General features: G+C 42.9%; 10 protein-coding genes across 11 annotated transcripts; 6 read left to right on the top strand and 4 right to left on the bottom strand.

The window, feature by feature from the left end:
• The first annotated feature begins 812 nt into the window (after positions 1–812).
• Positions 813–5,016, top strand: LOC119563400. The gene is made up of 5 exons (XM_037876759.1): positions 813–1,803; positions 2,207–2,355; positions 3,242–3,521; positions 4,103–4,426; positions 4,791–5,016. The coding sequence occupies exons 1-5, from the start codon at positions 1,030–1,032 to the stop codon at positions 4,869–4,871; spliced, it is 1,608 nt and encodes a 535-aa protein (XP_037732687.1). The 5' UTR covers positions 813–1,029; the 3' UTR covers positions 4,872–5,016.
• Positions 5,017–5,685: 669 nt separating this feature from the next.
• On the top strand, positions 5,686–6,873 carry LOC119551528 (luciferin sulfotransferase). The gene is made up of 2 exons (XM_037860918.1): positions 5,686–6,020; positions 6,258–6,873. The coding sequence occupies exons 1-2, from the start codon at positions 5,686–5,688 to the stop codon at positions 6,871–6,873; spliced, it is 951 nt and encodes a 316-aa protein (XP_037716846.1).
• Positions 6,874–7,657: 784 nt separating this feature from the next.
• Positions 7,658–9,378, top strand: LOC119563230. The gene is made up of 6 exons (XM_037876535.1): positions 7,658–7,945; positions 7,998–8,234; positions 8,296–8,436; positions 8,493–8,648; positions 8,715–9,170; positions 9,232–9,378. Exons 1-6 carry the CDS (start codon positions 7,730–7,732, stop codon positions 9,355–9,357), a joined length of 1,332 nt encoding a protein of 443 aa, XP_037732463.1. The 5' UTR covers positions 7,658–7,729; the 3' UTR covers positions 9,358–9,378.
• LOC119563231 lies at positions 9,347–10,422 on the bottom strand. 2 transcript variants are annotated; one of them, XM_037876536.1, is made up of 2 exons: positions 9,932–10,421; positions 9,347–9,808 (listed from the first exon to the last, which is right to left on the bottom strand). In XM_037876536.1, the coding sequence occupies exons 1-2, from the start codon at positions 10,387–10,389 to the stop codon at positions 9,370–9,372; spliced, it is 897 nt and encodes a 298-aa protein (XP_037732464.1). In that variant the 5' UTR covers positions 10,390–10,421; the 3' UTR covers positions 9,347–9,369. The 2 variants fall into 2 exon arrangements, with proteins under 2 accessions (XP_037732464.1, XP_037732465.1); XM_037876537.1 differs by having other exon boundaries at positions 9,678–9,808; positions 9,880–10,422.
• On the bottom strand, positions 10,368–11,143 carry LOC119563232. The gene is made up of 2 exons (XM_037876538.1): positions 10,931–11,143; positions 10,368–10,863 (listed from the first exon to the last, which is right to left on the bottom strand). Exons 1-2 carry the CDS (start codon positions 11,113–11,115, stop codon positions 10,434–10,436), a joined length of 615 nt encoding a protein of 204 aa, XP_037732466.1. The 5' UTR covers positions 11,116–11,143; the 3' UTR covers positions 10,368–10,433.
• A 560-nt stretch (positions 11,144–11,703) lies between these two features.
• Positions 11,704–13,222, top strand: LOC119555708. The gene is made up of 5 exons (XM_037867388.1): positions 11,704–11,909; positions 11,983–12,070; positions 12,427–12,483; positions 12,549–12,734; positions 12,789–13,222. Exons 1-5 carry the CDS (start codon positions 11,770–11,772, stop codon positions 13,026–13,028), a joined length of 711 nt encoding a protein of 236 aa, XP_037723316.1. The 5' UTR covers positions 11,704–11,769; the 3' UTR covers positions 13,029–13,222.
• Positions 13,223–13,482: 260 nt separating this feature from the next.
• LOC119555610 (ATPase H(+)-transporting accessory protein 2) lies at positions 13,483–15,825 on the top strand. The gene is made up of 3 exons (XM_037867113.1): positions 13,483–13,633; positions 13,859–14,211; positions 14,860–15,825. Exons 1-3 carry the CDS (start codon positions 13,591–13,593, stop codon positions 15,424–15,426), a joined length of 963 nt encoding a protein of 320 aa, XP_037723041.1. The 5' UTR covers positions 13,483–13,590; the 3' UTR covers positions 15,427–15,825.
• A 47-nt stretch (positions 15,826–15,872) lies between these two features.
• LOC119555612 (protein Fer3) lies at positions 15,873–18,301 on the bottom strand. Its single transcript, XM_037867130.1, has 3 exons — positions 17,139–18,301; positions 16,341–17,062; positions 15,873–16,282 (listed from the first exon to the last, which is right to left on the bottom strand). The coding sequence occupies exons 2-3, from the start codon at positions 17,000–17,002 to the stop codon at positions 16,144–16,146; spliced, it is 801 nt and encodes a 266-aa protein (XP_037723058.1). The 5' UTR covers positions 17,003–17,062; positions 17,139–18,301; the 3' UTR covers positions 15,873–16,143.
• A 163-nt stretch (positions 18,302–18,464) lies between these two features.
• Positions 18,465–20,514, bottom strand: LOC119555602 (tryptophan--tRNA ligase, cytoplasmic). The gene is made up of 4 exons (XM_037867101.1): positions 20,226–20,514; positions 19,737–20,148; positions 18,906–19,485; positions 18,465–18,844 (listed from the first exon to the last, which is right to left on the bottom strand). Exons 1-4 carry the CDS (start codon positions 20,422–20,424, stop codon positions 18,740–18,742), a joined length of 1,296 nt encoding a protein of 431 aa, XP_037723029.1. The 5' UTR covers positions 20,425–20,514; the 3' UTR covers positions 18,465–18,739.
• A 65-nt stretch (positions 20,515–20,579) lies between these two features.
• On the top strand, positions 20,580–23,747 carry LOC119563217 (vacuolar protein sorting-associated protein 16 homolog). The gene is made up of 9 exons (XM_037876514.1): positions 20,580–20,738; positions 20,803–20,992; positions 21,045–21,315; positions 21,376–22,064; positions 22,125–22,252; positions 22,317–22,465; positions 22,525–22,808; positions 22,873–23,462; positions 23,529–23,747. Exons 1-9 carry the CDS (start codon positions 20,683–20,685, stop codon positions 23,671–23,673), a joined length of 2,502 nt encoding a protein of 833 aa, XP_037732442.1. The 5' UTR covers positions 20,580–20,682; the 3' UTR covers positions 23,674–23,747.
• Positions 23,748–27,153: the final 3,406 nt, after the last annotated feature.

A 27,153-nucleotide genomic window follows, 5' to 3' on the forward strand; every position in this document is an offset into this window, starting at 1 on the left:
GTGGCCAACATCTTAACATTTATGGCATACCCGGTAAAAGAGACCCAAAAGTCTTGTTGATACTCGTATTTACATAAAAAGCCCAAGCAGGCGGCATTAACAAAAACGTTGGCTCCGAATCTGACTTCCAATGTCCACCAACCACCATTCCGAGAAGAGAACTTTCAAAGCGGACGATCGTGTGTAAAAAGAAAGTAGGTGGGTAGGTAGGAAACATAAACAAAGTGCGGAGCCATAGAGCAGGGCACACAGTAAAAAATATAAAGACCTTGATATCAATTTGTTTTCCAATAGAAAATGTTTATTGAAGTAATTCAACTTGCGGTTTGTGAATGTAAGATATAAAACCACTGTTAATTTCAAACTTTATTTCTTTGATGAACTTTCGATCATACAAATAATTTCCTTTTATGTCTTATATTAAATTCAAATTTAATATAAGCCATAATATAATATAGAACAAATTAATTTCTTATAACAATAGTATAGTATATCTTAAACTAACCTAACTTTAACTGAGTGATATTTTATTACAATCTTTGACCATCAAGTTAAAAGTTATATTTTTTTCCTGTGGAAAGCAAAGCGGTTCTGCTCTTTCTCCCCGTCTCGTTTATTTCTGGACGCAAAGCAAAGCAAACCTGACGTGTGTAAAGCGCAGGCGTAAAGAATTCCGCGAGAGAGTCTTCGTAGAAACAGGTGAGAGAAGAGATGGGGGTCCGAAGAAAGGGGGATCGAGAGAGCCAACGTGGGCCAACGAACATGTTCGAAGGCCCCAAGAATCGCTGGCTTAAGAAGTGTTACAAACTGGCGCAGTCTCGCAGAAGAAAGAAAGTTTTCGGCTGTGCTGGCTGGTCTGCGCTGCGATCTCCGATCTTAAAGTAATATCTCACAGTATACCCATAATTCCAGTTGATATATACCCATTCCGTGTGCTCAGTGGAGCGTCTTCCGCGTTTTGTGGCTGCGTCGCTTAATTGGCCCAAAAGTATCTCAAGTGTGTGATTGTGAAAGTTCCTGAAGAATATAATGTACGTGAGACGAGCCCTGCTCTTGGCCTGCCTGCTGTGCCTGCAGCCGCTGAGTCCTTCACTGGCCAGCGAGGATGAGTCCAATCCGCTGCTGGACATGGCCTCCATGTTCTTCCAGGAGGCGTTGTCCAACCAGAATGGTGGTGGCAACAACGGTGGAGGCGGTGGCGGAGGAGCTGGTTTGGCGGGTGTGGCCTCGCTGCTGGGTACCTTCATGCAGGCCAGTGGCAAATCCGGAGCAGGTGGCGGAGGCGGCGGCGGCGCTGGTGGAGCCATGCAAATCCTCTCGGGCTTGGGCAGTCTCCTCTCCAAAAGTGGCGGTCAGGGCGGCGGCGGTTTTGATCCCTCCATCATTGGCAATGTCCTGGAGATGTTCACCCAGGGTGATGATGAGGAATCGACTCCAAACCAAAGGCGCACCAATGGCGGCGGTTCAGAATCTGGCATTGGCCTGGATACCATCCTCCAGGTGGCTTCGGCCTTCATGAACACCCAGGGATCCAACGATAAGGCCGCACATCACCACCAGAAACGTTCCGCCGGCGAGGAACCTGAAAGCGATAACGGACTGATGAACCTTCTGCCCTTGGTGATGCAGGCAGTTAGCTCCTTTGCCGGTCCCGAGGGTCAGAGCACCCAGGAGAAGCACAAAAGCCACGCCTGGGTGCTGCCACCATTCTTGGAGCACATCCATGTGCTGTGGGATCACTTCTCCAACTCGGAACTGGCCGATGCCTTGTACGAGAAATCCGGAGTCAACAAGATCATGAAGGTGGATCTCTAAATAAGATTGAACTAGACATAAGGAACGTTTTGTTCTTAGAACTTAAATATATGCAGAGTACTTGAAAAGTAGTGATCTTATTTTCTAGACGATAGATTTGGCAAAATCAAAACAAAGTCAATCAAAAAATATAATAAAAATAAACATCAAATAATAATAATATAATATTCAAATTGAGATAAACAATTCTTTAAAAGCCTTTGAGCATATGTCAGCCTTATGGATAGTATATTATAGTAGTGATCTATTTTACAAAAATTATTAAAATTCTGTTAAATGGAGTATATTTGTTATTAGACTTTTCCAACCTAAATTCCCAACTTAATTTTTAAGATCCTTGTTATATATTTCAAAAAATATGTAATACTGGCTTACTTATCTCCCCCTTTAGGGCTTCAAGGGCAACGACGGCAAGTTGGACTACGACAAGCTGTTCGAATCGCTAAACAACCAATCCTTCCGGCGGAGGTGGATCAAGTCGGCCACACTCTACCTGGCCGACTGGGCCAGTTACCTGGCCAATCCCGATGTGTATCTCAGGTGAGTTTCAGCCGGCTTACATACGTGGCTCGATCCAAAAAGCGTGTTAATTGTGGATCACGTTCTGCTCTGCAACGGTCCCAATGCATTTAGCACCTGGCTGCGATTCTTGGACCAACTCCAAGTCCAAGTCCAATACCAAATCCGATTCCGATGCCAAACAGCTGCTCTCAAAGCCTGTGCTAACCATTTCCCGTTAGCGACAACCCGTTTCCCATCGAGCATGTTCGATGCGGCTACCTTTTGACCCACTTTTTTCGGTGCTGGTGCTTTTAGAACGTGCCTGCTAATCCAACTGGTCAACAGACCCAAGTTCCAAGTCCAGGCTCTGATACAGTTACAGTTGATATGCAGAAGATACAGAAGTCAATGGCATCGTTAAAACAAACAAATAAACAAAGCGGACCAAAACCGGTTGCCCGATTTTCAGCCAGGGGAAATTGCTTGGGAGTACTGGATACACTTGTCTGAAATATCGTAATCAAATAGAAAGAAAATTCTAAATCTATGAAAAAATCATTGGAATCTCTACTTGCCTTTGAAAAGAATAACTAGTTACTCTTAACTAATAATGTATATTTTCCACGTCAGTTAAGAAAGTATGAAAGATCAAAAAAGAACTAGAGAATTATAAGAATTATAAGTTAAGGTAATCTAAAAAATTATTTTTTCTCAGTGTACAACTCTGAATCAGACATTTTTGCATGACTTTAAAGTAGGTCAGGCTTTGGCCTCACAGACTTCTTGGTCTTCTATTTTTTCGCGCTGCCCCTCCATTAGACAGCAACAACAGCGCACAACTTCCACTTTCTAGCGACCCTTTCACTCGACGGTGCTGCGTCATCGAGACTCATCAATTGTCCGCATTTCCCCTCTTTCTCTACAGGTACTTCCAGACGGCACAGATCATGTTTAACGGCCTGCTGAAGTCTCAAGGTTACCCCAAGCAGACCCACTTCGATCCCTCCCGTCCGGGCGAGACCATCTCGAATCTTTTTGACCATGTGGCCAAGCACCATCTGAACGTTAAGATCGATTCCAGGCAGTACGTGAAGCCGGCAGTGGGCTATGCCAAGGAGCTATTAAAACTCGGACAGGCACGCGGATTACTGCAGTTCAATGCCACCGAGATCAGCGACAAGCTAACGGATACGCTTAACCTGGAGGTAAGCAGATTCTCTGAATCTCTGATCTGGGAACTGGGTTACTTTGTCAGTAATTGGAGCTCTTTATCTGCAAATAGGAAATAGCTTCGGTGAAAATTTAAGCGATAATTAAATAGCGGTTCTATAGAATACCTTTATATACCTATAGGTATCTCAAGTAATGGTATGGGGTTTTCACACGTAGTGTTTGCATAATGTGACATAACATGATACTTATATTCTATAAATATTTTATAATTTAAAAAAATGTTAGTGCTATCCCTAAAATGCTTGTTCTTTAATTATGATCTATAACAATTGATGATATATGTATGTAATAATGATGGGATACTTTTTTAGATTTTATTGTTATGTTTGGTTATGATTATATTTTAGGAATTCCTATAATTTATAAATGGCTTAGACTTTTTAGAGCTTGAAGTTATAGCCAAAGATGATACATCTAGGAAACATTTGTTCTAACTGCATCTGCACTGAATACTTAACTTGAATCAAATTAAATTAATTACGCCACTATTTTCTCCCCTATTCCATGGCTCACGCACTCGATCGAATCCAACAATGGACCAAATGCCAAACAGGTTATTGAACCGGTGCTAAAAGTCCACCGCGCCTACAGATACATCTCGAAGTCGCCGCAATGCGATCGCTACGTGCTCTGCCAAATGAATGCAGAGGCACTCGATCAGCAGGAGAAACAGAAGCAGCATGACCAATATCAGCAGCACCACCAGCCCAAGCAGCAGCAGCAGAATCGACAGACATCGGCGTCTGGACTAATTGCCGGAGTCAGTCCGAAAATCGTCAAGATCGGCAGCATGGGTGCAGCGATCTTCATTAGCACGGAAACCGGTACGCCGTTCTGGACGCTATTCGGTGTGATCAATGCGCCATACAATTGCGAGGTGAGTAACGGCCACAATGATGCACAGAAAGAAATTCGGTTTATATAAAAAAAGGAATAGAAAGTGGTACTGAAAAGTATTTAAAATCTGTAGAGATTTTAAATCACCTAAGAAGTTACCTCAAAGTATGCTATGACAAACATAATCTTTCGGCACTTCTTCATAAAACTGATTTCTTAGCATACGTTTAGATCCCTTTAATTAATATTAGGTATTACAAAATATTAACATTTTTGTAGTACTCGATTTGCAACTATTTCAAACTTTTTATAAGCTTTTCCAATCTTAATACAATTTTTTTCTTCTCTGTACTCCTTTTTATCGCCGCTTTCTAACCGCTATTTCTGCAAATGCCTGCCAACAGGCCAAATACCCAGTCGACTGCAATGGTTTCCACGAGGGCGAGGCCAAGGTGACTACGGAATACATCCACAACGAGCTGTAGTCGCCCCATTCTAGGTGCAGATCAAGATGAAGATCGAGATCAGATCCGGAGGCGAAGGCTCATTAAGACGATTTAGCTGTAATTGAGATAAAGATTTCGTGTGTATATAGTTTTACGGATTAAAATACATTTAAATTTAAACTAATTTGTTCAGCTGGGGTTCTTTTTTATTTTTATCTGACTACAAATTATTTTCGTATTTTTTAAAACGAGTATTAACACAGCCAAATTAATTTTTAACCTTTTTTCTAAAGAAAACAAATCTGGAAATAAATTACAAATCAAACAAATCGAATTGATAGTATCATTGTAAAACAAATAAAATATTCATGAGGGTCATAAAAACTAAAGATCATTGTCTAACTCTTTCTAATGATAGTTATTATGTACAGATTGCTCCATCTCTTTGGAGTCAACGAACCGCAAGAGAAAAGCTATCCAACTACAGTCGAACTCTCCTAAGTGGAATTATTGCTAACTTAAAGTAGGCAAATTACAAATAAGTTTCAGGTACTGAACATTAGACAATTGTCAAGAATTAAATTTAATTTCGATCAGCTTACCTTGAATTCAGTTAATTTGTTTTGCTGTATAAACCTGTAAAATTGAGGAAAAGTTATTGGAGCTTCACTTTAGATTACATGTTTGAAGCTTTTCCCGCACTAAAACCAGTTAATGTGTTTGAAAACTCGCCGGGGGCATTTTCACAATTTTCATTTCAGTGGCTTGCTTGAACGTGGACTTGCCACTTCGGCTGGACTTTAAATTCATTGTGCTTTGGTTTTTTGGACTTGATAGTCGATACATTTTGATCATGCAGCTTATGTATCGCGAACTGGAGGCGGACATTGTCCGTCGTACAAATGCTGTTTTTCCAGCTCAAAATTGCTTTGTGGAGGTGCTACCCGATCACTTGATCATTCCGAGAAAGTACGTAGAGCTGGGCGAATCCATTCGATCGCTTCCTGTTTACCAAGACGATGTATGGATGGTGTCCTATCCGCGCACTGGATCCACTTGGGCTCAGGAGATGGTGTGGTTGCTCGGTCATAAGTTAAATTACGTAGCCGCAGAGCAGGACTTGCGATTGCGCTCACCACTTATTGAACTATCCGCTTTATTCAGTACCGATCATCACGAGACGGTGGCGTGAGTATCCAAAAAAATTAAATGAATTCTTCATTGGTTTTTCATTAAGCTACATTTTTACCAAATCCCTCTTTATGTATTTCGATTAACTAAAGTCTATCTTATTGGTTTATGCTAACAAAATTTAATTTTTATTGAAAACTTAAAGATCACTTACACTTAATTCTAATATTTATAGAAAGTCCTATACAGTTGGCAGAGCTTTTAATCGATTTAAACTTTCTCTCTGCCTGTCAGGCAAAAGTTTGGAAACACCGTCGATCTGGTTCGCAATCTGCCACGCCCCCGCTTCGCCCGATCCCATTTGTCCTGGCAACTACTACCCGAGCAATTTGAGACGGTGAAGCCAAGGATTGTTTACACAGCACGAAACCCAAAGGATCTGTGCGTTTCGTACTACCACTACTGCAAGTTGCTGCACGGAATTAATGGGGACTTTGAGCAGTTTGTAGATCTCTTTCTGGAGGGACACACTCCGATGGGATCCTATTGGAAGCACGTGCTGCCCTTTTGGAAACGGAGCCAGGATGAGAATGTACTGTTCATCAAGTACGAGGACATGATCAAGGATCTGCCGAGTGTGGTTCGTCGCTGTGCCCGATTCCTTGGTGTTCAAGGTCTCCTTGATGCATCCAGTTTGCAAACCTTGTGCGATCACCTTACATTCGACAAAATGCGGGCGAACAAGGCGGTCAATCTGGAGCAAGTGCTTCCGGATTCATCATCCAAGTTTATACGAAATGGAAAAATCGGCGACTGGCGTAATCACATGGGAAATGAAATGTCCGAGCGTTTCGATGCCTGGAGTGAACAGCATATTCGCGGTGCTGGATTATCCTTTGACTACGAATAAAAGATAATCCCTATATAATTTTCGTAGTAATACATTTTGGTTAATTTTGTAAATTTTTTTTATTGAAACTTAAGCTCTAACATGCAACAAAGTTAATAAAATGCCCCATTTGAATTTGAAACCTTAGCTTGATATTTTCGAAATGATGAATGATCAAAAAAATGCGGAATATACCAAAAGCGACCAAAGAAATACCAAAACTCTCTTTCTCTCTCCCACCTCCATGTAAAACAACAGCATGCTGTTAACAGGGCCCTAACATTCTGTTAGCTCCATCGATGTTAGCAACAGCTGTTAGCGGCGCGGTATTTTTTTGGTATTTTTTTTTCGTCTCCGCCGCGAAGATCGCTGCCCGCTGGAGATGGGCGTTCCGCTGCCGCGTGAAATATCGCGTGAGGTATCGGCAAGCTGCCCGCCCCTGTTCGAGGCGGGAAAATTCAAATTTCAGCTTTCTTCGGCCTCAACGAGCGGTCGGCGGTGGAGGAGGCCAGTCGCTTCGTGGACGAGCACCAGGGGGACATGACCTCCAACGTCCGAATCCTGAAGGAGTGGAACGCGCTCTTCTTCGTGGCGATCAACGAAGTCCACGCCAGCGACTTCAGAAGCCTCATTTTCCTGGCCGCCAAGGAGGACGCCGACCGTCTGGACGTGCACTGGCCCAGGAGCAACGAGCAACCTACGTACCGGAGATCCATCCATATGCCGAAACTATCGGTACGTGGAATGTGGCCGTACGCCGTACAGCTGAACTTGGAACATGGTCACCCCAAAACCACCGCGTCTACGCAGAACAGCTGTTTACACGGCTTACCCGCCTACATTAGAATTTGTTAATTTTTTGTTAAATTTGAACAAAATGTCGAGCGATGACAACACCGAGGCCCTCGTGGCCCACATGTGTGAGCTGGTGCAGTTCTACATGCTGCCGGAGTTGAAGGAAGATCTGGACAACATCCAACTGGAGGCGTCGCAGTTCGAGAGCTACCATTCACTACTTACCCAGGATCTGCCCAAGCTCTACGACTTGGTGCAGGAATTCCTCCAAAAGAGTGGCGATGCCGGGCACGAAGAGGTTGCAGTCCATTAAATTGTTATTCATTAACTACAATCTAGTTACATTTTAGCTGAAAGTCAAGCTGCTTCTGCTAATTTGCGAATTGACAGCGTCTCCTACTATTTACCAACTGAAGGATGATTCGGGTAATCTCTTAAAGAATGCCCATGATTTGGCCAAGAAGCTGTCTGCAAATTGGTGGGAGTCCACGGATGTCCAAATACTGAGATACTACGAGAAGAAACTTCACAGGGATTGTTGGAAGAAACAACTGGGAGCCGTGCATGGTTTTGGCAAATATCTGGAGGTTAAGTGTAACACTTTATATATCCCGACGGTTTATTTTATTCCCAACCTTTTTCCCTCAGCTTCGTTATGGGAATAAATCCAGAATGCCCACCCAAATGCTGGCCTTTGCCCTATCAGTAGGTCTCAATGTGCGGGAATGCTACGATTCTATTTACAAACAACTGGGCGTCAAGATCTTCTCAGTCATGCTTAAATATAGCGTGGGTTGAACATATCCCTTCAGCGAAGATCCTTAATAAAATGGTTGATATTCCAGGATCCCAAAGATATTCAGGAGCTAAACGTGCACAGCGTGATCTATGACCATGCCCTCAAGGATGCCTACAACATGGAGTCCATTGAAGCCATCGAGTCGGTTTGGAACTGCATGTATTTATGCCTGGATCACTTTGTTGATCTGGATGCTTTTACGGTTGGTAATCAAAATCAAATTCTCAGACCGCCTTAACCTATGTATTTTTCATAATATACACCTCAGTGGAACCAATGCGACGACATGCTGGACCGTCTCATCCAGAATGTGACCATGGCCTCTAGCCCTAAAATCTCCATCTGTCTGCTGCAGGCTATTACACGACTGGGCTACTACTTTACAATCAATCGCCGCAGTGTGGAGGCTGCTCTGGCCACGGATATTAGCCAGCCAGATAAGTTGGCGGCTTGCCGGGAGGAGTGTCTTGCGTTGAACGCAAGCACCAGCTATCGTTGGGCCAAGGCCATCCTGCAAATGCTCGTCCTGGAGTCGGATAAACTGCTACAAGGCGCCGAGGTGTGTGCCGAGCTGCTGGAGCAGATGCTAAGGTGCTATCTGGTGTGCATCCTGCCTATTCCCCTGCAGGCCCTGCACTCGCACCTGCCCGAGTTTTACGGGAAGTTTGTGGCTGTGCTGATGGAGTGTCTAGTAACCCATAAGAGGGTTCCTCCAGTTCTAAATGTAATGTTTCATATCAACGCCCTCTTATCTCAGTTAAATCTAACCGTTTCTTCTCCTCCAGCTTGTTCTGCGATTCACGGAAATCTTCAGCTTCCAACTGGAAAACTGCTCAATCCAAAAAATACCCTCTGACTTAGCCGAATTCCCAGAGGCTCTGACAATTATACATTGCAAGATTTTGGAATAAATATGGGTGACTTTATGATAAGTAGCGATCTAGTAATACACGATATACTATTGTTGCCAACAAGGTGTGTGGCACAAGGGCCACAAGTGCCGGCCTCCATCCAAAGAAGAAACCTCTGTAGCCGTGTCTTTTTATAATTTTGCGACACATGGATGCATAGGAGTGGTGACCATAGGAGGATTCGTTCAACGTAAGAATGGCTATACCATCCACAGGAGTCATAATGACCGTGATAATGCCGCCGGTAAGGGCCATAGTTATGAGATCGCTGAGCCACGGCTCGTCCAGTCCGTGGAACCACGATATCAAGGTATGAACCTTATCGCTAATGGGGTTATACAGCATGGCCACGGATGTGCTGGAAAATGCGTTTATCTGCCAGCCGTTAAATAAATATATGAATCCTCCCTTCCTGTACATGCATTTGAGTCCTAGCCAGAAATTCCGATAGCTAAAAAAGAAGGATATAGCTTTGAATGTATAAATATACCTCACAGGTATTTTCTGGTTTGGAAGTAAAACCTGAAAATGCCAGATTATCTTATTTTTAGTGCGGGAATTTCCCTTTCTTTACTTGCGCCTCTGGTAGGAACTGCGCGTCAGATCCGCCTGCCGAATGACCGCCAGTTTGGCAAAGGGTGTGGCCAGGACACCGCCCCAAAATCCGGTTAGCCCCAGGACCGTACTAGTGTTGTACGGCTTCAGCATCAGCACATACTTGTTATCCCGTAAATTGTAGAATAGAGTATATGTGGACAAGGTGTGTACGGTACAGCGCAGCCCGGAGGCCACAATGCCGTAATAAAATCCGGGTAATCCATGTCTGGCCATCAGCCGGAACATATTTTGCATGTTTAGATGACTATGGTGGATCACATTTGCCTGGATATTCACACGAACCAGTTCCATGGGATGCGACAGCAGCTGCGCCGTCATCTTGATTAGAAAGCCCACATACACGGGCATCTTTACGAATTGCTCCATCGAACTTCCCGCATCGCTATTATTCATTATCTTTACAAATTTATACATATATTCAGAAAATTTTAAACTGTTTTGTACTTAAAAAGCTTAGGCTACTCGCACTCGGCTCGCAGTTTTGCGATCTCCAGCTGGGTCTTTTTCGCCTCCAACATGGTGACGGTTCGTTTCAGTTCGGATATTTCGCTCAGCTTGGTAAAGTACTCGGATTTGGCCACCAGGTACTCCGTCTCCGCCTTTAACAGATCCTTTGCCTGCCGGTTGGCATCGGACGGGGGATGGGGCACCACTTGTTCCAGATCGGTGAGATAGCTCACCAAGGTGGACTCCGGATTGCGCCCGCTACCCTCGTCCTCATCCAACATTTTTTCCACTATATTGCTTGTCGAATACTCAATGGTTTGGGCAGTTGATATGGCTGGTTCGATGGCGGATGTGTTTGGTTCCGCCGGAGAGGAATCCGTAGCTTCTGTCTTTAAGCCCAGCTCCTCGGTGAGATCCTCTCGGTACTTTGTGCACGATTTCCTACGAACATACTCCATTTACAGACTGTACTTGTAGAAAAAACGCGGGAAGCATTATTTATACAGACCTGTGGATAATCAGCCTGTCTATACTGGTGTTCGATTGGCATTTACGGCAGTGGATGCACAGGGCCCGGTACTTCTTGGCGCCCCCATCCTTTTCCTGTTTGAAGGCCGGCAGGAAACCAAGTTTTTTCCACGTTACGTCTTTCGAAACGCCACCAGCGCGTTTGCCTTTTTTTGCCAGCGACATATTTTTTACATTCGGCTTGTGGTAAATTACGTGAAAGTGTTGCTCGCTGTAAAGTCAACCGATGTATCGATAACACGGACTACTTGGTATCGATGGTCGCTATTATTTGAATATTAATTAATTTAATGTTTAGGACTCTTAAAGTAAGTAAAATATAAAAATCAGTCAACTAAAATATTTGTTGTAAAATAAATCTGTCCGACAAACACAAAGTCTTAAATATAATATATTTTATTTTAATTAAACATATTTTTTGTATTTAAAATATCTAAGATTTATTAAAACCAATTTAAGCAAAAACAAAAACAGGAAAAACATAAATTAAAATACGTTGGGCAGAATCAAACTTATTCCCTATTTTTAAAGTGCTTTTATATATTTTACCGTCCAACAAAATATCATAAAAATTAACATAATATGTACAGTTATTTTCGAGCGCTTTGTAAATTATTTTTTAAATTATATAATTATAATATTTTTGCTCCATTTTGATTTGAATAAAAAAAAACCCAACTGATTTGTTTTAAAAACTACTAAACTATCGATATTATCTGGTGCAGAGCTGGCGTGGATTTTACCTTCAGCTGTAGAGAAGCCATTTTATGTGCGTCGTGTATAGTACATAGTAATTTGTAGCTCAATTTGCATTAAAAAATGCCACGAAAGAAATCTGAAGATTTTTACAGGACCCACGGGTTCACCGCGAATTTCGAGAACGGTAAATATTCGGCCACGTGCCATAATTGCAACAAGGTTCTCCAGAATACCGCGCTTTCCCGCTTGTCGTTACACAGGTAAACCTACAAACATACATTAAACATAATGTTTACATTATGACATTGTCAAGTAATCCTTATTTAATTGTAGGCAAACCTGCGATTCGAAGCTAAGTAGAATTCCTGTAATATTGCAACCACCCAAGCTGAAAGAAGAGGACGACGGTCCCAGAATCAAGGTAATCATGAACATCTGTTTATAAACATCTTTATATACATACACATGTGTCTAAATACATGCTCAATGTACATAGATGTGTAAATTCTTATGTGGTCAAAAAAGGGAGGGAAATTGTTGATCTGTAAATCAAATTAATATAATAAGTAAATCCAAATTTCCCGCTACTTTTTGCCCTTAATCAATATTATATTTTCATATTAAGAACAAGGTATTTTAAAATGATAAGTCAAGATAACGTCTAAGTTCTTGGGGATTTTTAATTTTGGGACTCTATTTTAAACGCAGAGAAGAATAAAATATGGTACTAGGTAATATCAAAAATATTTTCCGTCCAAAACCCTATTCATTACGCAGATCCAGAAAATTTCGACAGACGAAGATGACACCGAAGGCAAGGAGATTATTGTTAAGGTAATATCATTGAAACCCATGAGGTTCCAGAAAACTATGTTTCTATATATTTTTCCCATTATCAGATACAACAAATTCTGGACGAGGCTGCTGCGGCTGAGAGTGCCAAAGCCCAGCCCACAATAAAAACGGAGATTCGCAGATCGAAAACGAAAAACGAAGAGCCGGAAGAGCAAAGTATGGAATTTGAAATCTCTAATATTGAGATACCAAACCGAGAATACGTTGATTACTTGGACGAAAGCAAAGAGGTAAATATTCAATATTTTTTTGGAGAAATAGACATCTTACCGCTTATGGAGCAGCACTATATATTGCAGCAAAATCCGGATGACTTGGCCAATGGAATGGCGACTATCGTCGAAGCCAGGCCAAGAAACAACTTAGCCGCCCTGAGATCGGAAAAGGCGCGAGCAGAGATCAAACAATTCCAGAGCAAGACCAAGTTCTTGAAAACTGAAACGGAGAACCTGAAGCTGGAGCGCACTCTGACTTTACTCCGGATTCAAAAGCTGCGATTGGAAATCGATGCCCTGCGCGCCTAGAATTAATATGAACTGGTAATGCTTACATTATAACGAAACACTTGTAAATGTCCGCATATTGAATTTTTAAAAACCTCTGTATAGTTACTTATACATATGCATGTATATCTACAGGTGACTGGTTTTAAATTAATATCTATAATTTTGTAAAGTATCATAAAAAATAAATGCACCTGCTTTCAAAAAATAGAACAATTTTGAAAACAAAATGAATTGCTCTTTCAAATGGTAAATGGTGATATTGTAGCGTTTTCATTTGGAAAACAGTTAGTTAATAACTAAAAATCCAAATTGGATTGTTTTCATTTAAATTGTGTTGTCTTCGTTGTATTTATAAAAATAAAATAAGTTAAATTTAAAGTTAATTTTAAAAGGAATCGATTTAATTAATACCAGTGCAATCGATAGTTCCAACTCGGCGACAACCCTACGCATGCCTATTCGATAACTGCCCACTGCAACCCTGCTCATCACATGATAGCTACGGAGATTTCGGGGAGGAGAAAAGGTTTTTCTTTGCAGTCGTTCGTCATATGATTAAAAGTCCAGCGGAAAACTGAAAATGTTGCGGATTTGCGTGATTTTCTCGCTGTTTATAGCAGCCAGTAAGTAGAACTGTCGCTTATTAAATGGCGGAATCCAATGGCAGCCGGTGGAAAGCGGCAATATAGTGGATATTCTCTGTGTTCATCGATTCTCGTACTGGGGGTGGTGACACCCAAAACTCGGGACTTCTGAGTGTTCCCCACATGCATGCGCAGAATCTTGGACAAAGGAGATGAGTATAGCTTCTGGCACAATACTTATAGGTTTCTTTTCGCAATCAACAGTCAATGCCGCTGGCGAATTCACGGTGCTGAACCGCCCCAAGGCAATCAGTTTCAAGGGCAACGATGCACTGGAGAGCCACTACGTGGGTGATGTGCTCTACGCCTCCCTGGGAAACGCTGTCACCGGCGATTCCAACTGGAGCGGCCTGACCATCAACGATCCCTTCAACCTGGCCAAGGGCGTCATCGTGGTGCATGTCCAGGGCATCGCTCACGTGACCACCGCCGGCAACGTCAAGTCTTACGAGCTGACCGGATCCGGAACGGACGCCTCCCTGAACGCCCTGGCCGCCGAGCTGGAGGCCGCCAACGAGCCCGTCTGCGACATCAACTTCGAGCAGTTCGACGATGGCGTAAGTGCACCTCAAGGGGGGAAAACCATATCAGGAGTGCGAAGTAATAATCTTGACATTACAAAAAATGAAACATTAAAGTCAATGGTTAGACCACAGAAAGTAACAAATCACATGATCGAAAAAGGGGTATTTTAAAAAGATTACTTATCAGGGGTCTCAAGAAATATTTCAGTAAATGCACAATGAAAATAGAAAGTTTACAGTATCACAACTTAATCATTTGATATTCACTAGACTACATATAATAATGTATCAAATAATTGAAATCTAACGATAGTTTAGTTATAAATCTGTAATTTGTAATTCATTGCATAGTTATACAATAGATATATTAGTCTCTATAGTTGTGGTAATCATTTAAGAGAAAGTTTAGAACTTAGCACAGGAAATTCACTAAGCCTTGCTAAATGAGTATAGCGCCTTTTTTAGTAAGTCGTCCTATTTGTCTCTGTGACAGCTATATAATGTAAGTAGTCTCATTTTGATGAAGTTCAATAAAATTATATACAAGTTTTGTAAGAATTGCCAGATGTCTGAAATCGATAAATTATCAAACAGTTTGATGATTAAGAACTTATTTTCTAATGTGGTTTCCCCCGCAAATCTCAGTGCTAGCTCATTCTAAATCCATAATTTATCTTACAGGTTCAAGCCTGGAAGTCCTGCTTCGGTGACTTCGAGGCCCCGGCCGCCAAGCCCACCAAGAACCTGAACCCCTCTCTGCACTCCGCCGACAAGCAGTTCCTGCAAGAGATTGGATTCATCAACGCTGCCGCCGATCATCTGGCCGAGATGGCCAAGCCCTCGAATGTCCTGCTGATGCGCGTGTCCGTCGATGGAGTGGCCAAGGCTCATGGCGAGAAGTCCGTGGCCGTTGATGAGGCCAACAAGCTGCTGTCCGCCGCCATTGGCCGCCTGCTGTCCGCCTCCCAGAAGTCCAGCGACTCGGTCCTGTTTGTGCAGACCACGGAGAAGGATGTGGCGGCATCGCGCGCCAAGCGTGACACCATCGCTGCTTCCACCACCAACCCCTTCAACCTGGCCGTCTACTACAACAGCGACTACCCGGTGATCTTCAACATCATCCTCTGGTTCATGGTCGTCTTCGGATTGTCGCTGCTGGCCATCTGCTATGCCATCGCTGCCATGGATCCTGGTCGGGACTCCATCATCTACCGCATGACCTCCACCCGCATCAAGAAGGATAACTAAGCGCAGGAGGAGCCGAGGAGCGAGAGGAGCTTGCGTTACGCTTTGTTATTTCGTCCCCTTTTTGAGTTGCAATTGGCCAACTTCTACTTCAATCCAACAGCGGATATATTGTGTGTGTTTGTGTGTGTGCGCGTACGGCTGTCGCAGTAGTTGGTTTTATTATCTATACATAAGTATTAACAAACTTATCAGTTTTCGATGCAGTTGCGGCCGAGCAACAATTCCATAGTAATTTGTTACATTTTCCTGTTTTGTTGTACTTTTTAGGTTTATATATATACGAATATGCACAACATACTCGCCAAGTCAGTCAGTTCTTCAAACGATTCATCATATGTAAATTATCAAAATGTGAAGTGTTAACAAGTAACGTTAAATATATATAGCCTAAAAAGACAAGGTTTTGAATTAAGTTTTTGGGTGGGCAGTAAATGGTCACAAACTGTCAATTATTTTTGGCATTTTATTTTATTATTGCACTTATAAGGAGATTAAACATTTTTGAACTATAAAAAATTAAAGCTATTGTTTTCCGAAATAGTTTAGTTGAGCAGAAATATGTTGACCTTAATTTAATTCCCATTTTTGGAAATCTACATTTTTTAAATATTTAAATTTGGTATGACTACCGCCAGTGAATATTCTTTGGCATACTGCACTTAAGACTACACCAACGTATTTTTTCAAGATTTTTAAAGGAATAAAGTTCATCGTTAGCTATGATCCCCAATGATCGTTGGCATTGTCATAGGGTGAACTACTCCCGCCACTCCAGGCACAGCATCCACTGCCATTCTGAGTCACAGAATTCTCCCGGAGCATGGCCTGCAGGTGATTGATGTAGTTAATGGCAATCCTATAGGAAGATATTAAATTACTTTATTATTTTGGAACAGCAAACATTTTTCACTCACCTTAGGCTCTCAATTTTGGAGTACTTTTTCCCATTCGGCTTGGAAATGGGCAGCTTGGAGCGCAGTAAATCAAAGGCTCGGTTCATATCCCGCATCCTGGTTCTCTCCCGATCGCAGGCGGTGCGTCTGTAGTCCTTCTCCATCTGCAGGGCCTTCTCCCGCCAGGCGGGATTGTGTTCCTTGGAGATGTCCACCTCCGTGCTATTGGCGATACTACCACCGCCATAGCTCATGTAGATGGGTGGTGGCACCAGTTCACTGGGTTTGCTGCTTTCCAGGCACACTGGCGAACCGGAGGCCACCTGACCGGCATGCCACATCGACACCGGCTGCGGGATCACACTGTATGTGGGTGGCAACAGACCCAAATTGGGTGGCTCTTTCTCGTAGCCATAGTTAGGTGAATAGCTGTGCGGATGAGGTGGCGCATAGGCCAGCAAACCTCCTCCATCGGGGGTCAGAGTGTAGTTGAGACTAACTGCTGGGCAGCTGGCGGATTGGGGAGCACCTAGCTCGAGGAGGACGGGCTGTTCCGAGGATTCCTGCTCGCCCTCGGAGCCACCGCTCAAATAGGGTCCACCCGTGGAGGCTGGCACGGGCACAAGAACCGGCGGGGGATCCCCCGGAGCGCTGGCCGCGGAGCTCAGCAATTGATCCGTCATCGCCTAAGCCGCTTTTCGAATGACCGATCGAGAGTACTGGCCGTACTGCAGCAGGTTTACCTGGACTCGGTTCGGTTTTTTATTTTTATTTTTAGTGCATTAGAGAGTCTGCCAATCGTCGTGATGAATGGCTCACCATCGATCCGATTCGAGACGTGACTACTCATCCGGGGTTGATGAGAGCCGCATCTCGTCTAGTTTAAGGTGCCACCTCTTTGTACGTGTGTCAACAGGTGATCTATGGGGGACCAACTTGTCGTCAAGGATCCTTTTGTCCAGGTACACAGTGGTGTGCAAACAAAGCGGCTTAATTTCTTCGCTATTGTCCGATCGATCCGACTCCGACGGCTGGAGATCGAGGCGCGTGTGGCAGGCTGGAGTTGCGTCTGACTTATGTCGTCCCTCTCTGGGATCAGCGATCGACGATCGTCGCCACAACTTCAGTTTGAGTTTTTCTTTTTCGATTGCTATATACAAACACCCACACTGGAGCCCAGCACATAAGCGTGTATTTTCGACGCATGTAAACACAAGTGTTTTGACTTAATTAAAAAAAGTACATATCCATATGCCCAGTTATGAATATACGTCTATATGGAGGTAAGAAAATAAAGCCTAGGCACCCTAGCTTAATGGTTCCCCCCAATTCTAATTTCAAACTAATTTGTTCTGCACCTAAGCCATACATGACTAGTGAACGCTCCCTAATATGTCTTAAAAACCAATTCGTAACAAAATGTTTTTATGATAATTAATTAATAGTTATGCAATTTAAAAATAGAGGTCATTATAATGGCTATTAATTTTAAATTATTGTTGTATATCAAGGCTTTACCTAATTTTAAGATTTTACTCGGACATGTATCATTGGAGCTATTCTGTATATAGGATCAGTTTTTATACGTTTGATATGATATTTGAAAAATCATTTGACTTTTATAAGGTAGGCTTAATTTTAATTTCAAATTTTAAAGTAGAATGGTTTTAATAAATTTAGTTTTTAAAATGATATTAAGCTTGTAGTATATGGTCACATATTACTTTTTCTTTGTTACCTAAAATGTTGCTTTATTATAAATATTTGAAATATATATTTCTCTAAATTAAAACCTTTAGGATATAAGAAAAATTATTACTTTTTCCAAATAAAAACCAGCTACTGTGAACCCTGCCTGCGAAATCTAATTCATGTGCAAGATCTCCGGTTACCCGCAAACACACACAACCGAAAATGGGAAATTACTTACATTTTTGCGAAGTCGCGAGGTATTTTGTTAGCTGGTTTACCAGAGCGGGCCTCTTGCTGGGAATCGGAAATGAATATGCGCCTAATTCTCCGTAGAGAAGTCAAGAGAGTCGCTTTGTTTCTCCCAGACTCTCCTTGGCTCTAGGTCTCGGATTCCCAGGGAAATTTACAGACCTTTTTACAACACACTCCAAATGTGGGTCACTGCGGTGGCAATTGCAAGTCGAAGGCGTTTATTGTTTTCTGCTTTATAAAAATAAACAGAGTGCGTAAAAAATAAAATAAATAGCGAGTACAACGATGCATTAAGTGGGCGCCACTTGGGCTCAGAGCCCAAGCATAGATCAATTCATTATAGCTATTTACATAGGAGTGCCTTAGTCGGTTCGGTGCTGAACTAATCTCGCTTAGTTCGATTTAAGCTAATTTCGTATAAACTGTAGTATGAATCGATGTCAAGCAAATGCAGGTACTTCAACTCGGCTGGAGTTCTAACTGCCGAACTGCAGGGGTCGCAGTTCAAAGTACTTGTCCAGAACTTCGTCTGTGATCAGCTTGCGGGCTGCCTGGTGCTGCTCGACAATGGGTGTGAGGGTCTACAGGAGAAATTAAGTGTTTAATAACATTAACTTCTAGGTTTTTTAATAAGAGTGGTACCTCAACAGCCAGCTTCTTAATCTCGCCCGTGAGCATCTCTCCTTTTTTGTAAGCCACTCGCACCTCCTCCAACTTTGCATCATCCTCTAGGAAGAACTTAAGCAACTGGTAGGACACATCAACTTCTGGCACGCCGCCCAGCTTGCGGTGCTCCTCCACTGTGACCCGTCCACCGGAGAAGGCGTACTTGTTGATCTTGTTCTTAATTTGCTTAGGCGTGTCCGTGAGGAAAACCGCGGAGTTCTGGTCACTAGCTGACATCTTCGTTTTGGCGCCCTGCAGCGCTGGGAAGAAGGTAGAGTGGATAAGCGCGCACTTGGGGAAACCCAGACGTGGGGCCACGTCGCGGGTCATGCGGAAATATGGATCCTGGTCGATGGCGCACGGTATAAGGCAATGAACCTTTTTGTTGCCGAAGAGGAAGGGGAAGGTGCTGGAGATAGCGGGTGCAGCTTGGGCAGCCGGAAAGCCAATCTTGCCAATGATGTCTGAATCACCAAATCCGAAGATGCCCTTCACTTGGTTGAAGGTAACGCACTTCTGGATGCGAATGATGTTCTGGTACATGGCAGGACACTTTCTGTAAGTAAAAGAAATGCGTTAAGAGGGAATTTAACAATAAATGCTATGGTAGATGATATAAAGCTACTTTTCTTGAAATGTGACACACATTAAAAGATAGCATTTCGAGATAAATGCATTCAAGAACCCAATATCTTCCAGGAAAGCTAATAATGTAAGGATGATGCAACTTTTACACAACATGCATATATCATGCTTTTCGACTACTTATGACACTCTTCTGGAAAATGGTCTTATTAATTTACCCACCCTACGAATTCCAGGTTGTTGAAAATGAACGTCTTATTGACATCGAATCCCATGGCCACAATATCCTTGGCATTCTCGCGCGCCAACTTGATGGCATCCTCCACTTTCAGGTCTTTCCATAGGGTCTTCTCGTCATCGGTCAGCTGAATGACCAGCGGCACATCAAAGGTCTCCTGCAGCCACTTGGTCATGATGAAGGGCACTAGGTGACCCACGTGCAGGGATCCGGAGCTGGGACCTCGTCCAGTGTACAAATAGAATGGCTTGCCCTGTTCCCGCAGAGTGAGAATCGTATGCAGATCCCGATGGGAGAAGAACATGCCGCGTTTGATGAAGTGGTGGGCGGGCTTCCCCGTGATTTTCTCGAAGCGTGCGATAAGCTCCTCATCGATTTTGCTTGAGCCAAAACGTTCTGCAACGTGTCATTATTTGGGGATTAGATCAGTTGATTAAGTACACAAATCAGTTGCTCTGTAAAGGCCATCTTACTTATTAGCTTATCGTAGTCCACGCCAGCGTCATTTGTGCTGGCCACATTCCATGGATCCACGACGTCGTCTTCGGCGGGTGCAGTGGCTCCCTCCTGCGCCTGGGCATCCGTGCCCGTTTCCACGGGCTCCGCGTCCGGTTTTCCGTTCAGCGTCAGTGCCTCCACGCCCTCCACAATCGTCTCCTTGGTGTCCGCCATTTGGTCAGTCTGATTTAATAGGATTTAACAGATAATTTAATACTGGCCAGTGAAATTGGGCCCTTCACATGTGAAACGAGGCGCTTATTGGTGCCCTATCGATAGTCGATAGCCCAGGTATCGATGTCTCCTAAAATTCCTGCGGAGTGACAACTCTGGTAATCAGCTGTTGAGTTGCAAACTGTTGGTGAAGTGAAAAATGCAAGTGGATTAACCAATGTTTTTCAGCTAAATTGGGTATTTAAAAACGCAGTCATCATGCCTATCATGTACAATACGGGGGAGTGGTTCAAGGTGCGACCGGACTACTACAGGTGAGTGAAGCCAAACTTCCTAATCCCTGAAAACAACTAAAGGATACGCCCATTAATCCCGCAGAAAAGTGGAACTGGCTACGCCCGATTGGCCACTAGACTTGGACTTGGATTACATGTGGGTGGAGGTGGCTCCCTATGGAGGACCACTGGCGGCCACACGCGATCCCACCAAGCTGGTGCCGGTTAAGGGAACCGCTAGACCAATGATCCGCATCTTCGACACCACCGGCCGGGAAACGGGTCACATATTGGTAGGTAGTCATAAGACTAGAAACCCTTGCTAATAACTTTTATTCCCTTCAGTGGAACCATGGCAAACTAATTGCCATGGGCTGGTCGGACACGGAGGAGCTCATCTGCATCCAGGAGAATGCCACTGTCTTTGTGTACGACATGTTTGGCAGGGAAAAGGAGTCCTACAGCATTGGCGACGAGGCCAGTGTCACCAAGATTGTGGAGGCCAAGGTGTTTCAGTCCTCTGCTGGAACAGGAGTGGCTGTAATGACCACATCCGGTCGGATCTTTCTCAAGCAGAACAGTAGCAAGGCTGAAAGAAAACTTCCAGATATTCCCAGTAAAGATACTTCAAGTAATTAAAATCGCAAGATCATAATCTAATAATATTCCTCCACAGATTCCAGCATCAACTGTTCCTGCTGGGAGATTGTAACCGAGGGACGCAATAGCTACTGCCTTCTGGGAAGGGATAGAGAGGTCATCAAGCTATTTCCTGGCGAAACTGTCGGCACCATTACCGCCAATCTCTTCGAGAAGCCGCACGAGCGAATAATAAAGATATCCGTGTCGTACAACCACCAGCATTTGGCTCTGTATACCAACACCGGTCTTCTTTGGTTGGGCAGCGTGGATATGCGGCAAAAGTACTGCGAATTCGACACTGGACGTAAAGATATGCCCCTGCAAATGGAATGGATCATGAATGCAGACAACAGCGAGGCTGATGCGGTGGTCATTTCCTATCCATCTTACCTTTTGATAGTAAATCGCAACGCGGACCGCAGCGATTTCCCCTACGATCCGGTCATGTTCCTTGTGGCCGAGATGGATGGCGTGCGCATCATCACACAAAGCTCGCACGAGATGATCCAGCGACTTCCGAAGTGCGTGGAAAATATCTTCGCAGTGAACAGCCAGGAACCGGCCAGCTATCTCTTCGAGGCGCAGAAAAAGTTTGAGGAGAAGTCGTACAAGTCGGATGAGTATCTCAGCATGTGTCGGGATAAGATCGAGCTGGCGGTGGCCGAATGCATTGAGGCGGCTTCCTATGAATTTTGTCCAGAGACCCAAAAGAGTTTGCTCAGGGTGAGCTACCAACGTTTTTCTTATATATATATGCCTGTGCGAACCTTTTAAATTTTTTAGACAGCCTATTTTGGCAAAGGTTTTATACGAGACCACAATCCCGACGAATACATGCGTATTATGCGAATACTGAGGGTCCTCAACACCTTGCGTCATGAGAAGATTGCCATGCCGCTCACCTTCAAACAGTATGTTTCTTTTGAAGAATTTGAAATGAATTAAGTATTGGTTTAATTTAGATTTGAATTTCAGGTTCTCACATCTGAATACCGAGGTGATACTCAGTCGTTTGGTGTTTCGCAAGCACTATGCCATCGCAATACAAGTTGCCAAACACTTGAACCTACCCGAATCCTGGATTTTGGAACACTGGGCTTATCACAAAGTTATCAATGATCCCAGTAAGTGTTTTGTTCTAATTCTTTTCAGAACTATTAGTTTAACACTTTGGTATCTCCAGATGACATCGAAGTGGCGCGAAAGATTACCGAAAAGTTCAAGAATCCCTCGGTCGAAGGCATTTCCTTTTGCAATATTGCGGCAAAGGCCCATCAAGCTGGAAGGGATGATCTAGCCATCAAGCTGCTAGAGCTCGAACCTCGCGCTTCGCTCCACGTTCCACTTCTGCTGAAGATGCGCAAGTTTGATCGGGCGGTGGGCAGCGCAACGCAGTCTGGGGATACAGAGTTGATCACCCAAGTGCTCTTGGAGATGAAATTGCACATGATGCTGTCTAACTTACATGTGCGGCTATGTTATTGGCTTGAAACTAATGTGTTTACTAATGTAATATATTGTCCTCTTCCAGATGACCATCAGGGACCATCCGCTGGCCCTTAATATGTACAAGAAGATTATGCGGGAATCCAACAGAGCTGGTCTCTATGGCATATACAACACCGAGGACGATCAAAAGGCAATCGCAGAATATCACTTCGAAAATGCCATTGAAACGGAAGGTTTGGAGTCGAATCTATCGATGATTGGAAATGCTTATGCCCAGGGACGTTGCACTTTAGAGGCAGATCTGTGTGCGGATACCAGTCGACTACTCAAGCTTCAGAAGACTCTGAGCACTAAGTACAATGCCAGCTTAAATGGATTGTCAATACATGACACCATTCAGGAATTGCTACAGATCGGCGAACTGAAAGAGGCAGACCGGATCAGAAGTGATTTCAAAGTGCCAGAGCGGCGCTTCTGGTGGCTGCGAATCCTCGTACTTTCTGGGCAACACAAGTGGGACGAGTTGGAGAAGCTGGCCAAAAGTAAAAGGAGTCCCATTGGCTACGATCCTTTTGTGGAGGTATGTTTGAAGCAGGACAACGTAAGCGAGGCGCGAAAGTATATAACGAGATGTCGGGACAATCGCAGGGGCGTCTGGTATCTGCGGGCCAAGTGAGTGAATTGTCATATGGTATTGCATTGGATCTTCTTTACTAAAGCTGTCTTTTTTTTCCACAGACTTTTTAACGAAGCAATAGATTCCGCCTTCGAGCAAAGGGATGTGCATAGTCTCTATGAACTCCAAAAGAATCCGGCAATCGTCAACAGTGGAATGCTGCTCACCAAAGTTTGCAACAGCATTGCCACGCTGGAAGGAAAGTAGCCGCTTCATTCCTATTTATAAGCAAAACAATTGCACATAATAAAAAGGGTATTTATTTATGTATATATTACAAACATTGAGTTTTGCTTTTAAAGTATCCGACGGTTATTTATTTATGTATATGTATGCCAAGAAAAAGGGCTATAATACAAACCAGGACATAAATATAAAGTTATGTTTACAATGCAATTTTTTTTTAAAATAATTTTTTAACAACCCGATAATTAAATGTTTTAAAGGTATTAATTAATGGTTTTCTAATGATTTGTTATTATTTTTATTCTTAAATATTTTATGTTTGAGTATTTTAACAAGTCAAGGGCAGAAAAAGAGAAGAGAAGAAGCTACAAAAACTTGATTGCCTTTTACTTGCCTTTTACTCACCTCTGCGTTAAAGGTATTAAATTTGCCGAACACATTTCCCCAAAGGGACATCCCTCAGCAATCCATTCGCAGTGCCCCACTAAAAACCAGCCACTGAGCTGCCGACACTAACTATAAACCCAGTTAACGCACACACAATTTGGTGTTGTCCTTTGCATAAGTAACTCGGCTTGGCCCCCCGCAATTTGTAGACAATTTCGTTATACGGACCATAAACGCGAATTCCCGATGCTCGACGCCTGTGTAAATAAAATTTATAATCAGTGCCACATCCACGACCCAAAGGAAGCCAAGGAAAAAGTAAAGTATTTTTGTGACGACTCCTGGCCCCTTTTTTTTTGGCAGGATAGCCCGGCTCTGCAAACACAAAATGGTAAATGTTGACGCCTTTATTGGGTTCAAAATGTGAATTGCGTCATGGAAAATGGAGGCAGGACTTTTGGGGATGCCTTTCTGGCTGTGAGTAGTTGACATTGCCCTAAACACGTTTGCCAGCCGCAGAGTGCCTGAAATTTTCTGACTTTACGGGGGAAGCCGCGTCGGGAACACGAAATTCCAATTAGTCTTCATTTTTAGTAAATTTAACGCACACTCCCCGTCCATTTCCTCGTCCAATTTTCAAAGCGGCCAACATAGCTGCCGCGCTGTTGTCCTGGTTACTTCCATTTTGGCCACAATTTATGTCCGATTCGATGTTCGATTCGCGGGGCTGGTAAGCTGAATTTATTTGCAATTTTCGGCCGTTGTTTAAAAAACGCTTTCGCTGACAGGCGCAAAACATTGGTGGTTTTTGCTTGCGGTTTTTCAGCTGGCCTACGACATTTCCGATGGATTTTGGGTTGGTAAATGTCACATGCGACATGACAAACTAAAAGGATATTGCATTTTAAAAAGCAAACATATATTTGCCATGAAGGGATTATTCTCAAATTAATATTCCATGGGCGTTACGTGCTGACATAATTGAAACACCCCCGAAAAACATATCAATATCGCTCCAATAGCCTTTAGCAAAGAACAAATATTACTACACTTTGAATTGAAAGCCAACAAGAAGCAACTACAATCTGTTTACCAACTATATATACATATATTTGCAGAGTCAGCAGAGGACCACTACAAACAGGACCGATATTATAGTCCCTATCCGCGTTATTGATGGCCACATTCCGCGCTTTTTATTTCATTGCATTTTTATATTTTTAATAAACTCGCGAAAGCGACAGAAATTACAAGAGATGTCAGGGCGAATTTCTGGCGGCGAGCCAAAAAACCAGGCCATCCAGACCAGCAGGACCAAATAAAACCAGGCTGCTGCGAAATATGGCGACTGCAATGTCGGACGGGAGCCTTGCTTCAATTTATAGGGCTCGACTCGGCACACACAGGACACTTTAAGAATCGCTGGCGAGTGTAAAGGGGAATATTATAAAGGAATAAATCAAGGCATTTCGCCTGCACCGGACATTAGGCTGTGGTCACGCCTAAGACCCCAGAGACGTCCCTGTCCCGTTACGTCCCTGTGCATTATTAATGCCCCGTAAGACCCCACCATGTCCAAAACTTTCCCCTTTTTGTATGTCTATGTATGTACATCGTACACAGAGAAATAAAGAGTCTAAAAGAAAGAAAAATGTTCTCTTATGAGGAATTTTTGGTCATATAAATGAGTCATGGGCGAATCTTCTTGAATTAAGACAAAATGTTCTTAAATCAAGAACAATTGAGCTAAGTAAAATTAAAGCAAATTTTATTTGCTTATATAATATATATTTTATTTTTTTAACATACATTGACTTTCCATACTTATACAAAGGGATAATTTTGAAAAATGAAATTTTTGCAGGAGGCCAGCAAACCTTCTAAAACGAAAGGACCAAAAGCGGTATAACGAAGTTCTTAAATTAAGACTGGGTTTTTTCCATCAGTGTAGTATGTAGTTTTCCGCACCCAACTCTTCTTTTTCGGACCGTCTCAAGGCCAACACATTTCGGGAGCTTTTGTTTTCACTGCGTGCTTAAGATCCCGAAAAATATGTCAGTCCGGAGAGAGCAACAATTTATCATCCCTGAATGGAGGCCGAGATTGCTCCATATCCATATCCTTGCCCACATACAGGTCCAGGACTTTCAGACAGCTTTTCCTTCTGGTCAGTGGCTCATCATCCATGGCTGAAAGCCATCGCCTGGAGCTGTCAAACGCAAATGTTGGCCCGATGTTCGGATTAGCATATAACAAGCGAAGGACATATCTGGTGTATCTGATGTATCTGGGCAGTCCCTGGATGTTTGTATACGTATTCGGGTGTGTTTGTTCACGTGTCCTCGCAGTACGTCAGCTGGGATCCCTCCACCCATCCCCCTCATTTGTTTACGAAAGTATTTCTTTCATTCGATGTCGTTCCATATAAAACAGATGTCGCCGCTCTCTTATTATGACCGACCATCCCCTCCGATGGCATATGCAAAAAAGTTATGCCATTTTTTCTGCAGGTATCACACGAAATGATTTGTTTACGTGCGGGACGAAAAATAAGAATTTTTATTGCCAGCAATATTGCTGTTTGTAGAAATACATTCAGCTGATGCGTTTGCATTATTCATTTTTAAATTTATACGCTATAGTAGTCGGTTAAAGTCCGAGGATATAAAAATTATTTTTTATGGAAGTTCTATTTAAAGTATAAGAAAGCGAAATGATGAAGGAATGCAAACATGGCCCTAAATCTAGAAAACTATCGGGCGTGCCCCAGAAACAACTAGTGTTTTAATATGACTTAAAAATGTTATTTTAGAAGTATGCATTTTAGAAGTATGCAACATAATGTTTTGAGATTAAAAGTACAATGAATTCATTCAGAAAGATGACTTCCCTTTATTTAATGCATAGTTTTAGACGCCTAAAAATTTAAATAAGGAATATTTTCAAACCAAAGATATTTTTGTGGCATCCCACTATTTTTTAGAAATTTTTAAATTAGTAAATAAAGGACAACAAAAAAAACCAAAGCCATATTCCATGCCTATAATATACCTTTAACTGCTTCTTCTATAAAGATAACATAGGAAAATACCAGCTTTAATTGAAATTCAATTT

The sequence above is a fragment of the Drosophila subpulchrella genome, chromosome 3R (genome assembly GCF_014743375.2).
Source record: "Drosophila subpulchrella strain 33 F10 #4 breed RU33 chromosome 3R, RU_Dsub_v1.1 Primary Assembly, whole genome shotgun sequence".
Classification (NCBI taxonomy): Eukaryota; Metazoa; Arthropoda; class Insecta; order Diptera; family Drosophilidae; genus Drosophila; species Drosophila subpulchrella.